Source organism: Sinohyriopsis cumingii, chromosome 10 (assembly GCF_028554795.1).
Source record: "Sinohyriopsis cumingii isolate HCF-2022 chromosome 10, ASM2855479v2, whole genome shotgun sequence".
Taxonomy (NCBI): Eukaryota; Metazoa; Mollusca; class Bivalvia; order Unionida; family Unionidae; genus Sinohyriopsis; species Sinohyriopsis cumingii.
Window position 1 is genome coordinate 94,764,076 of NC_142970.1, and position 14,092 is coordinate 94,778,167.

General features: G+C 31.0%; 1 protein-coding gene across 1 annotated transcript in view; it reads left to right on the forward strand.

The window, feature by feature from the left end:
- LOC149790601 (uncharacterized) overlaps positions 1-14,092 on the forward strand; it is a 400,967-nt gene that overhangs the window by 144,817 nt on the left and 242,058 nt on the right. Inside the window, exons 31-32 of the mRNA XM_089972700.1 lie at positions 2,177-2,526; positions 12,288-12,515. Coding sequence (XP_089828826.1) covers positions 2,177-2,526; positions 12,288-12,515 — 578 coding nt within the window. The remainder of the gene's footprint in view (positions 1-2,176; positions 2,527-12,287; positions 12,516-14,092) is intronic.

The following is a 14,092-nucleotide window of genomic DNA, read 5'->3' on the forward strand; positions in this document are numbered from 1 at the left end:
ATACAAGTGACAAGGCATATACTATCTTCTTTATCTGGTGATAAGAATGGCAAAATAAAATATACTTACGGTTTTACATCCTGAATTTCCTCAAAATGTTTTTTCTTAATTCTGCAAATCTGAATTACATGAGCCATGTCATAGGTTTTCAATCTGGATTACACATTTCGAAAGTGTGCTGTAATTTCGATGATAAGTGGAATTGCATCCTCCTTACTGCACTCAAAATGAAATAAACATTAAATTCCATAGCGTCTTTTTGAAAATTGCAATTGAAAGACTTCATATTTTTCCCACGTTATGATTTCAAACATTCAGTGACAGAAACAGAAATACATTTGCAGACGTAAACACACTTCTCCCACGCCACTTCAATCCGATGTATTTCATGTATTTGCACAGATGAATCCAGTCCAAAATCACAAACTTTCGTTGAATTGAAACAAAATACTAAAATATATTCACTCCAGATCCAATGGAAAAGTCATTGCAATGCGCATTCAGTCACAATATGACTGCAAATTTCAATTTTAACTAGACATGCCATTTTCTTTCGAAAGTTATGTCGACCGCGCGACTAAGTTTAAATTTATCTGGGCGGAGCTATGTGTGCATTAATAATGATGTCATTTTGTAATGTCAAATCTGCTCTTGTGTATTTAGTTTGGAATACAGCATTCATTCATTTACGTTGTTTCTTGTAGTGTATTTTGTTTATGTAATTAAACCTTAGGTAGAATTAAAAAATGAGCATATAATAAAAAGGTTACTGCATTTGTATGGGAAAATATGAACTCGTTTTGCTGGAAAGATATACTGCACTCACAAGTTCGTGCAGTATTCCATCCGGAAACTCATTCATATTTTCCCATACAAATGCATTAACCTATAAATATTACATTTAATTTGGTTGGAATATCACATAATTTGGTATAATGCTATTATCTATTATAATGACCAACAAATTCAGCTGTTTAATGGGTAACTAGTAGTATTGATCTGTGTTTTTCTTCTACTTTTAGTTTTGATTATATTCTACAGATATAACTCTGAAACTCACAAACTGCATAGTAAAGAGATATATTTGTGTGATTTTATATGCAACTGTGATAGAAATGTAATTGATTACATTCAAATGTAAAGTTGTTTAATCAGTTACTGTGTCAACTGGTAAGTACATGTGATTGTAATCAACAGTTTCAGAAGCAATTATAATTTAATTGGTTATTGTGATGGTAATTGATCTCAGGTACCTACATGCTTACAAGAGAACTTGTAAGACCAGAATTTATCCTAGTTATGGTCTTGTCTTATGGTGTGGTCACATTTCAATGCACACGTCCATCCATCCTGTCATGCCACATCCTTTCATGTCCATAATGAATTTGGGGCTCCGAGTGGCCGAGTGGTCTAAAGCGCTATCCGTTACGGATCACTGCCATCTCACCTCTGTCTGCGCAGGTTCGAGTCTCGGATTCGGCCAATGTGGGTATGTGAGAAAGCTTGCCAGTAGCTTCTCGAGGGTCGGTGGTTCTTTCCGTGGTTTTCCCGGGTTCTTCCTCCACCATTAATACTGGCCGCCATGTATAGCCTATCGTGTGCTGAAAAAAAATGGCGTTAAACCCTACAACAACACCATAATGAATTTTGTTTCATCTCAACATCTTATGAAAGACCATGGATAATTCTTGAGAACACATTTAGTGTAAGGTTTCATATTGAAAACACTTGAATAAAATTAATTTTTCAACATTTTCTAACAAAATTTTACAGAACTATGATTCTTTGTTTATGTGAAACTTTTTCCTTGTACATTGAACCTTATTCCAATGGCACTATAGTTTAGGGGTATCTATGTTAGGACATATTACTAGTTTCCTTGGCATGAAGCTATTTAGGATACATAACTACTTCAGAATGCATTGCCAGTCCATTACAGGTTAACCTTTCTCCTAGATGACAGTGCACATTAATCATTTTACAGACAAGTCAACTGGAGCAATAGATTTGTATTGCCTTTCTCAAAGATATATCATCAATGGTCAGAGCAGGGGTCAGACTAACATCCTTCTTATCCTATTACCCACCACTGTGCCATGTGCTGAATTTCTCAAAACCAATCAGCACTGAATATTTTCCGATACACAAATATTTATTTTGACATTTTCTATTACAGAACACATATGACACATTTAGACAACTGCACTGCATGTCCAGCTGGCTATTACTGCATGAATCGTGGTGCAACCTATCCCACAGGAATGTGTAAAGCCGGACACATCTGTTATGGTTTAGCCTTGGGTGACAACCCAGTTTACAATAACGACACATCTGGCAACAAGACAGCAATTCTGTACGGAGACCGTTGTCACCCTGGCTACTACTGTCCACAAGGGATAACCTACATGGTCCCCTGTCCCAGAGGGACATACAATCCAGATTATGGTGGAACATCTGAGGAAAATTCTTGTCTACCTTGTGACCCTGGAAAATATTGCAGTGGAACAGCTTTGACAAATGTCACAGGTTAGTCACTGCCCCAGAATCTAATCATGTGTTATGTATTTATTTTGGTTGTTTTAAAAAATTGATTAGAATGAGATGATACCATAGACAAACAATACCTGTATCTTCCTCTCCCCACCTTCATTCCCTACACAAATACTTTTAAAAGCTTTCATTGAATTTTCAGTCATTTATGCTCTACTTTGATTCAGTACATTAATTAATTTTACAGTATAGAATAAGAAAAGGAAATTAGTTTTACAAATAATTTAAAAAATTGTCAGTATAAAAAAGATTTGACAAGTTGACATTTTGTCCAGTTGTGAAAAAAATGTCATTAGTAAAAGAAGCAAAAGTTGAACCTTGCTAGATGTCACACCACTCCATCATATCCTAAGTTAGTTCCTAATAAAATTGATCATATTGAGAGTTCATTCATTTTTCACGAGTATGAATTTTTATCTGAGAGTTCATTATTTTCATGACTATCAATGTTTGATGGAAAGTTATCTATTTTTATGAGTATCAATGTTTGATGGAGAGTTCATCTATTTTTATGAGTATCAATGTTTGATGGAGAGTTCATCTATTTTTATGAGTATCAATGTTTGATGGAGAGTTCATCTATTTTTATGAGTATCAATGTTTGATGGAGAGTTCATCTATTTTTATGAGTATCAATGTTTGATGGAGAGTTCATTTATTTTCATGAGTATCAATGTTTGATGGAAAGTTATCTATTTTTATGAGTATCAATGTTTGATGGAGAGTTATCTATTTTTATGAGTATCAATGTTTGATGGAGAGTTCATATATTTTTATGAGTATCAATGTTTGATGGAGGGTTCATCTATTTTTATGAGTATCAATGTTTGATGGAGAGTTCATTTATTTTCATGAGTATCAATGTTTGATGGAGAGTTCATATATTTTCATGAGTATCAATGTTTGATGGAGAGTTCATTTATTTTCATGAGTATCAATGTTTGATGGAAAGTTATCATTTTTATGAGTATCAATGTTTGATGGAGAGTTATCTATTTTTATGAGTATCAATGTTTGATGGAGAGTTCATATATTTTTATGAGTATCAATGTTTGATGGAGGGTTCATCTATTTTTATGAGTATCAATGTTTGATGGAGAGTTCATTTATTTTCATGAGTATCAATGTTTGATGGAGAGTTCATATATTTTCATGAGTATCAATGTTTGATGGAGAGTTCATCTATTTTTATGAGTATCAATGTTTGATGGAGAGTTCATTTATTTTCATTTATTTTCATGAGTATCAATGTTTGATGGAGAGTTCATCTATTTTTATGAGCATCAATGTTTGATGGAGAGTTCATTTATTTTCATGAGTATCAATGTTTGATGGAGAGTTCATATATTTTTATGAGTATCAATTTTTGATGGAGAGTTCATTTATTTTCATGAGTATCAATTTTTGATGGAGAGTTCATTTATTTTCATGAGTATCAATGTTTGATGGAGAGTTCATTTATTTTCATGAGTATCAATGTTTGATGGAGAGTTATCTATTTTTATGAGTATCAATGTTTGATGGAGAGTTATCTATTTTTATGAGTATCAATGTTTGATGGAGAGTTATCTATTTTTATGAGTATCAATGTTTGATGGAGAGTTATCTATTTTTATGAGTATCAATGTTTGATGGAGAGTTATCTATTTTTATGAGTATCAATGTTTGATGGAGAGTTCATCTATTTTTATGAGTATCAATGTTTGATGGAGAGTTCATTTATTTTCATGAGTATCAATGTTTGATGGAGAGTTCATTTATTTTCATGAGTATCAATGTTTGATGGAGAGTTCATTTATTTTCATGAGTATCAATTTTTGATGGAGAGTTCATTTATTTTCATGAGTATCAATTTTTGATGGAGAGTTCATTTATTTTCATGAGTATCAATGTTTGATGGAGAGTTCATTTATTTTCATGAGTATCAATGTTTGATGGAGAGTTATCTATTTTTATGAGTATCAATGTTTGATGGAGAGTTATCTATTTTTATGAGTATCAATGTTTGATGGAGAGTTCATATATTTTTATGAGTATCAATGTTTGATGGAGGGTTCATCTATTTTTATGAGTATCAATGTTTGATGGAGAGTTATCTATTTTTATGAGTATCAATGTTTGATGGAGGGTTCATCTATTTTTATGAGTATCAATGTTTGATGGAGAGTTATCTATTTTTATGAGTATCAATGTTTGATGGAGAGTTATCTATTTTTATGAGTATCAATGTTTGATGGAGAGTTCATCTATTTTTATGAGTATCAATGTTTGATGGAGGGTTCATCTATTTTTATGAGTATCAATGTTTGATGGAGAGTTCATCTATTTTTATGAGTATCAATGTTTGATGGAGAGTTCATCTATTTTTATGAGTATCAATGTTTGATGGAGAGTTATCTATTTTTATGAGTATCAATGTTTGATGGAGAGTTATCTATTTTTATGAGTATCAATGTTTGATGGAGAGTTCATTTATTTTCATGAGTATCAATGTTTGATGGAGAGTTCATCTATTTTTATGAGTATCAATTTTTATTTGAGAATTCATTTATTTTCATGAGTATCAATGTTTGATGGAGAGTTCATTTATTTTCATGAGTATCAATGTTTGATGGAGAGTTCATCTATTTTTATGAGTATCAATGTTTGATGGAGAGTTCATCTATTTTTATGAGCATCAATGTTTGATGGAGAGTTCATTTACTTTCATGAGTATCAATGTTTGATGGAGAGTTCATCTATTTTTATGAGTATCAATTTTTATTTGAGAATTCATTTATTTTCATGAGTATCAATGTTTGATGGAGAGTTCATCTATTTTCATGAGTATCAATGTTTGATGGAGAGTTCATTTATTTTCATGAGTATCAATGTTTGATGGAGAGTTCATTTATTTTCATGAGTATCAATTTTTATTTGAGAATTCATTTATTTTCATGAGTATCAATGTTTGATGGAGAGTTCATTTATTTTCATGAGTATCAATGTTTGATGGAGAGTTCATCTATTTTCATGAGTATCAATGTTTGATGGAGAGTTCATATATTTTTATGAGTATCAATTTTTATTTGAGAGTTCATTTATTTTCATGAGTATCAATGTTTGATGGAGAGTTCATCTATTTTTATGAGCATCAATGTTTGATGGAGAGTTCATTTATTTTCATGAGTATCAATGTTTGATGGAGAGTTCATCTATTTTTATGAGTATCAATTTTTATTTGAGAATTCATTTATTTTCATGAGTATCAATGTTTGATGGAGAGTTCATCTATTTTCATGAGTATCAATGTTTGATGGAGAGTTCATTTATTTTCATGAGTATCAATGTTTGATGGAGAGTTCATTTATTTTCATGAGTATCAATTTTTATTTGAGAATTCATTTATTTTCATGAGTATCAATGTTTGATGGAGAGTTCATCTATTTTCATGAGTATCAATGTTTGATGGAGAGTTCATTTATTTTCATGAGTATCAATGTTTGATGGAGAGTTCATTTATTTTCATGAGTATCAATTTTTATTTGAGAATTCATTTATTTTCATGAGTATCAATGTTTGATGGAGAGTTCATCTATTTTCATGAGTATCAATGTTTGATGGAGAGTTCATCTATTTTTATGAGTATCAATGTTTGATGGAGAGTTCATATATTTTTATGAGTATCAATGTTTGATGGAGGGTTCATCTATTTTTATGAGTATCAATGTTTGATGGAGAGTTCATATATTTTTATGAGTATCAATGTTTGATGGAGAGTTATCTATTTTTATGAGTATCAATGTTTGATGGAGAGTTATCTATTTTTATGAGTATCAATGTTTGATGGAGAGTTCATCTATTTTCATGAGTATCAATGTTTGATGGAGGGTTCATCTATTTTCATGAGTATCAATGTTTGATGGAGAGTTCATCTATTTTTATGAGTATCAATGTTTGATTTAGAGTTCATCTATTTTTATGAGTATCAATGTTTGATGGAGAGTTATCTATTTTTATGAGTATCAATGTTTGATGGAGAGTTATCTATTTTTATGAGTATCAATGTTTGATGGAGAGTTCATTTATTTTCATGAGTATCAATGTTTGATGGAGAGTTCATCTATTTTTATGAGTATCAATTTTTATTTGAGAATTCATTTATTTTCATGAGTATCAATGTTTGATGGAGAGTTCATTTATTTTCATGAGTATCAATGTTTGATGGAGAGTTCATCTATTTTTATGAGTATCAATGTTTGATGGAGAGTTCATCTATTTTTATGAGTATCAATGTTTGATGGAGAGTTCATCTATTTTTATGAGTATCAATGTTTGATGGAGAGTTCATCTATTTTTATGAGTATCAATGTTTGATGGAGAGTTCATCTATTTTTATGAGCATCAATGTTTGATGGAGAGTTCATTTATTTTCATGAGTATCAATGTTTGATGGAGAGTTCATCTATTTTTATGAGTATCAATTTTTATTTGAGAATTCATTTATTTTCATGAGTATCAGTGTTTGATGGAGAGTTCATCTATTTTCATGAGTATCAATGTTTGATGGAGAGTTCATTTATTTTCATGAGTATCAATGTTTGATGGAGAGTTCATTTATTTTCATGAGTATCAATTTTTATTTGAGAATTCATTTATTTTCATGAGTATCAATGTTTGATGGAGAGTTCATTTATTTTCATGAGTATCAATGTTTGATGGAGAGTTCATCTATTTTCATGAGTATCAATGTTTGATGGAGAGTTCATATATTTTTATGAGTATCAATTTTTATTTGAGAGTTCATTTATTTTCATGAGTATCAATGTTTGATGGAGAGTTCATCTATTTTTATGAGCATCAATGTTTGATGGAGAGTTCATCTATTTTCATGAGTGTCAATGTTTGATGGAGGGTTCATCTATTTTCATGAGTATCAATGTTTGATGGAGAGTTCATCTATTTTTATGAGTATCAATGTTTGATGGAGAGTTCATCTATTTTTATGAGTATCAATGTTTGATGGAGAGTTATCTATTTTTATGAGTATCAATGTTTGATGGAGAGTTATCTATTTTTATGAGTATCAGTGTTTGATGGAGAGTTCATCTATTTTTATGAGTATCAATGTTTGATGGAGAGTTCATCTATTTTTATGAGTATCAATGTTTGATGGAGAGTTCATTTATTTTCATGAGTATCAATGTTTGATGGAGAGTTCATCTATTTTTATGAGTATCAATGTTTGATGGAGAGTTCATCTATTTTTATGAGTATCAATTTTTATTTGAGAATTCATTTATTTTCATGAGTATCAATTTTTGATGGAGAGTTCATCTATTTTTATGAGCATCAATGTTTGATGGAGAGTTCATTTATTTTCATGAGTATCAATGTTTGATGGAGAGTTCATCTATTTTTATGAGTATCAATTTTTATTTGAGAATTCATTTATTTTCATGAGTATCAATGTTTGATGGAGAGTTCATCTATTTTCATGAGTATCAATGTTTGATGGAGAGTTCATTTATTTTCATGAGTATCAATGTTTGATGGAGAGTTCATTTATTTTCATGAGTATCAATTTTTATTTGAGAATTCATTTATTTTCATGAGTATCAATGTTTGATGGAGAGTTCATCTATTTTCATGAGTATCAATGTTTGATGGAGAGTTCATTTATTTTCATGAGTATCAATGTTTGATGGAGAGTTCATTTATTTTCATGAGTATCAATGTTTGATGGAGAGTTCATCTATTTTTATGAGTATCAATTTTTATTTGAGAATTCATTTATTTTCATGAGTATCAATGTTTGATGGAGAGTTCATCTATTTTCATGAGTATCAATGTTTGATGGAGAGTTCATCTATTTTTATGAGTATCAATGTTTGATGGAGAGTTCATATATTTTTATGAGTATCAATTTTTATTTGAGAGTTCATTTATTTTCATGAGTATCAATGTTTGATGGAGAGTTCATATATTTTTATGAGTATCAATTTTTATTTGAGAGTTCATTTATTTTCATGAGTATCAATGTTTGATGGAGAGTTCATCTATTTTTATGAGTATCAATGTTTGATGGAGAGTTCATATATTTTTATGAGTATCAATTTTTATTTGAGAGTTCATTTATTTTCATGAGTATCAATGTTTGATGGAGAGTTCATCTATTTTTATGAGTATCAATGTTTGATGGAGAGTTCATATATTTTTATGAGTATCAATTTTTATTTGAGAGCTCATTTATTTTCATGAGTATCAATGTTTGATGGAGAGTTCATCTATTTTTATGAGCATCAATGTTTGATGGAGAGTTCATTTATTTTCATGAGTATCAATGTTTGATGGAGAGTTCATCTATTTTTATGAGTATCAATTTTTATTTGAGAGTTCATTTATTTTCATGAGTATCAATGTTTGATGGAGAGTTCATCTATTTTTATGAGTATCAATGTTTGATGGAGAGTTCATTTATTTTTATGAGTATCAATTTTTATTTGAGAGTTCATTTATTTTCATGAGTATCAATGTTTGATGGAGAGTTCATCTATTTTTATGAGTATCAATGTTTGATGGAGAGTTCATCTATTTTTATGAGTATCAATGTTTGATGGAGAGTTCATCTATTTTTATGAGTATCAATTTTTATTTGAGAATTTATTCATTTTCATGAATATTTTTAATTGAGAGTTCATTTATTTAATTGGGTGTCAATTTTCATTGAGAGTTCATTTTATTTTCATGGGTATACTGTGGGGCTGGAGGTGTTGGTGGGGTTGATTGGTGGATTGTACCTTCTTACAAGGTGTTTGCTTTATTTGGTTATCGTTATCTAGAGGGTGATTGCCCTTGCTGTTATTGCCCGAATAAAGTAAATATTAATAAAAAAGGGTGAAACTTATAGATGGAATAAATAGAGACCTGAGCAGAATGACACAAGCCCTCGTACATGAAATACAACAATTTAATCAATTACATAAACAGCTGTGATAATACGTTACATTTGGAAGATACACTTCTCTTTTGAAATAAATTATTCACCAAATTTCAAACACAAATATACTTATATAAATAGCCGATCTGTTTTAAATGATAGAATTGGTTCATCAAAGAATTGAGTGAACAGTCAAAGTCATTGCCTTGTACAGCTTCATAACCTGCTTATTTCTGGTTCATTCCAACTTTACTGTGGCTGTTCTTCTTGGTTCTTTCGCTTTTTTCTTCTCCAAACTCTCAATTGTCTCGCCTCTTTCGGCCCTCAAACTTTGCGTAGGTAGGTGGATACATAAGTATGTAGATATTTGGATAAGTAGGTATGTGTATATGTCATTGGAGCTATTTCCCCTTTCAAAATAAACAGAGAAGTGACCTAAATCTTCTCTCAGGTATTCTACTGGGAATAAATCATTACTACCCTCTTGTTATGTCAGATATCATCCTATCGGAATTCAAATAGATACCAAAGGCTATCTGGTCAAGCCAAACATGGCAGACCATAAACAAACCTAGTTTCTTAAGATTAATGTACTTCCTAATGGCTATTTCATCACTGATTCACATTAACATCACATGAGATATAACAGTTCCATTCTAGTCTCAATTTATGCAAATGAATGAATGAAATTCTTTACATAGTTAACTACATTATTTTCAGCGAATACATAAGTTCAAGTCTTTAGCACACATTAAATCTCACTTCATGGTTTCCAATGTTAATTTCAGTCAATATGCACTCAAGTCTTTATCATACATGAAATTATCTAAGATCAGAGAATTTACACAGATTCACATAACTAATATCAACTAAAGTAATGCATGAAATTCATAAAATACCTTATTCCTATAACAATCAAGACAACACATATAAGTTGTCAGACTTATATAAAGAAGACTATTGTAGGAATTCAGATAGATGAACTCAACACAGTTATATCAAGAGAATTAATCCATGGATTTAAACAAATAAATTTATGCAAATATAAGCAAATAATTCCAAGCAATTCATTATATTGGTATCAACAAATTACATGAGATTGACACAAATACCTTGTGCTTTCAAGCTATGCTCGCATCTACTGCCAGAATTGTGTCCGTCAACTTTCCAGATGTCTGGTCCCTTGGATAAATGTTTTACGAGAGAATTTCTTCTAAATTCAATCTTTTCCTGTATTTTTTTCCTGTTGCAGGAAATTATAGACTGACTAAATTTTGTGATGGGGCATATTAAAACCAAGAAATTTTGTGTGGGAAACACGTCCCTTATTTAGTGTAACCATCAGGATTAAATATATCTACCACCTTTTATAACTAGGTGCCAAAATTGTGGTCAGTCTGACTTCTAGATTTCCAAAACACTGATTCTGGACAATCTCAACTCTGACATCTTCGATACAAAGATCGAAGTTAACCTTTTCCTTCCAGTCTGTCTGACTGTTAAATTAATGAAGGCTTAATTAGAAATCACTACCTCTCATGACACAGACATTAAAAATCATTGCAGTATAGTGATTTAACATGCATCTGTCCCCATAAATCTAATTAATGTGCTCTTGATAGATCGACCAAAATTTTGCACCTTTATATATACATTTTAATTTTTGCACACATTTTTCTTAATTCTTCATTGTTTGGATGGAGATGGGGCCCTGTTTCCTGCTTAGATGGACAATCTTTGATTGGGTTAGTAAATTTATGGTTTTTAACAAAATTTGTGTACAAGCAAAATATTGTATTTTCGCCTTGTTCCTCTCTCCCATAAAACTATTCCATCATGCATTGTCCATCTGTGAGCATTTCCTGTTTTGAATTCCTCTAAAAACCCAATGGACAGGTTTCAGTCCTTCTCAGCTGACCATTCTGAAATAAGGACCTTTCAGTTTTGTACATATCATAATATGCTATAAAATAATTCTACAGATGCCATTGCTAAAAATAGAAAACTTTTAAATTCTTTCTCAAAAACTGCTCAAAATAATTGTGTCAGATTTAACAGAAAGCATCCTCTTACAAATTGCTTTAAGTTTAATACACAATTATTCCAATTAAATATAGCTACCATTACTAATATATAAAATGCATTGAAATGTCAGAAAGCATACTAACACATCTTTCTTAGCCAACTGCCGTTGCATTTGACTTTTCAATAGTTGTCTACCAGGTGGGCAATCTCAGGCTGGCTTGAGCCTTTTGTTTTCCTGGAGACTTGTTGACTGGCACACAGTAGGTCACATATTTAGCTAGCACACAATTTTTAGTGAATTTACATGTAGCTAAGAAACTGAATTTGCTGAAATATTCTTGATGACTAAAACTAAGATGAACGGAATTTCTCATTAAGTCAGTCATTAATATTTTATAGTGCCAAAATTTATTGATTTTATGAATTTTACAGATCATAGACTATTTTGATTTACAGAAAATAGCATCAAAACATTCAGAAAATCATTTTGCCAAGCCTTTTTGTGTCTGCTTAAATTTGAAAACAGTATACTGGTTTTATTTGGATACAATCATTATTTTCAGAAAATGCCACATAAACAATGGTATTCCAGATTATATCATTCCCCAGTCAAACAGGACATCCTGCTTAGAAAGAATATTTTCCTACTTAACTAGATCTCACAGAAGGTGGAGAATAATAAGTTAAATGAAATTTATTTCACCTCCTAATCTCAGTTTGATACATTTTATGTTAGAACCAGTCCATATATGATGGCTCTGTTTCACTTAAATTCCATTTCTTTTTAATATAGGAGACTGTGACCCAGGCTATTACTGCATTAATGGATCCTATATTCCTGACCCTGTCAATGTCACTGGTGGAATCTGTCCTTTGTATCACAAGTGCCCAGCAGGAGCTGACTCTCCCCAGCAATGCATTGTGGGATACTATGCCAACAACACTCGCATGTCGGATTGTGAACTGTGTCTTGCAGGATATATCTGTTTTCCTGGTGTTGCCCCTGCTTTGTGCCCTAAAGGTAATGTTTGCCCTATATTTGGGTTTCTTTCTCAGTTCACAAATGATACAGCTTGGTATGCTCTTGTTTAATGACCTCTCATTTTGCCATACTAGGTACAGGCTTGGGCTGGGGAAAGGAGGTGTCAATAATTTCTCATTTTCAAAAGGTTCGTGACAAGTCTTTGAAATCAATATTTTTGTTTTTGAGTTTTGTGACAAGGAAACAATATTTATTCACATTGACAGTAGTATGTATTCTGTACATAATATTTATTCACATTGACAGTAGTATGTATTCTGTACATGATATTTATTCACATTGACAGTAATATGTATTCTGTACATAATATTTATTCACATTGACAGTAGTATGTATTCTGTACACAATATTTATTCACATTGACAGTAGTATGTATTCTGTACACAGTATTTATTCACATTGACAGTTGTATGTATTCTGTACATAATATTTATTCACATTGACAGTAGTATGTATTCTGTACACAATATTTATTCACATTGACAGTAGTATGTATTCTGTACACAATATTTATTCACATTGACATTAATATGTATTCTGTACACAATATTCATTCCCATTGTCAGTAGTACATATTCTGTACACAATACTCATATAACTTCCAAAACTGAATTATGAAGAAAGCTTGAAACATTGTCCAGCTAAATGTGCTCTTGGCTTCCCCAAAACTTAGCTCAATTTTAATGTTTAATCAAATATGTAAATGAATTGTCTTAATGACATTTTACAGCTGCAGTCTTAGTAACACACTTCCAAATTACTTCTTTCATCTTAACCAAATCTAATAAAGTCCATTTATGGAAACATAACATGTATCCTTTTCAGTACATTTAGATTAAAAGCTTAAAGCAATTTACCTCTGTGACTTTAACCACTGATCCATGTGCCCATGAAGAAAGTGAATCTTGACCATATGTCGATCTATACCAATAAACATATAATTTAAAACTGGTGTCCAAAAATAACTTAATATCATGACCCTGACCTTCAACATTTTTAACTCCAATACCTTAGAGATATTCAATATCCTGTGGTAAGCAGTTGTCTGATTACAGTTAATTGTTGGCAATTGTAGATAGAGCTTTAATCACTGACCACTCATCTGAAATGTAAGAAATTGTCTTCTACAACCATGACATTGGACCTTGTTTACCTTCAATTTCTAGAGATGTTCCTTCATGCCTGCTCTGGTTTTGGACAAAGTACGATGATAACCTTTTGATGCAAGTTAGGAAATACTGACCTTAACATTTTCAAAAAGGTTATGGCAGACAGATGGATGCCAGACAACTTAGTGGATAGAAAATTTGATGATACTGTGACATATTTTGTATGCTTGCAGAAATATTGGAATTGTTCGAATAAGTGTTCGTAAATTTTAAATGAAAAATACAATTGCTGATCTCATTTACTATCTACTGTGAAAAATAAGCATGTTTTCAAAACATCGTCTTTTGTCATTAGCTGACCCATTACTACTTTGCCTTTCTTCCAAAATCAAGTATAAGACCTTTTTTTTTGTCTGCAAAAGAGTAACTTTATTCACTTCAGGAAGG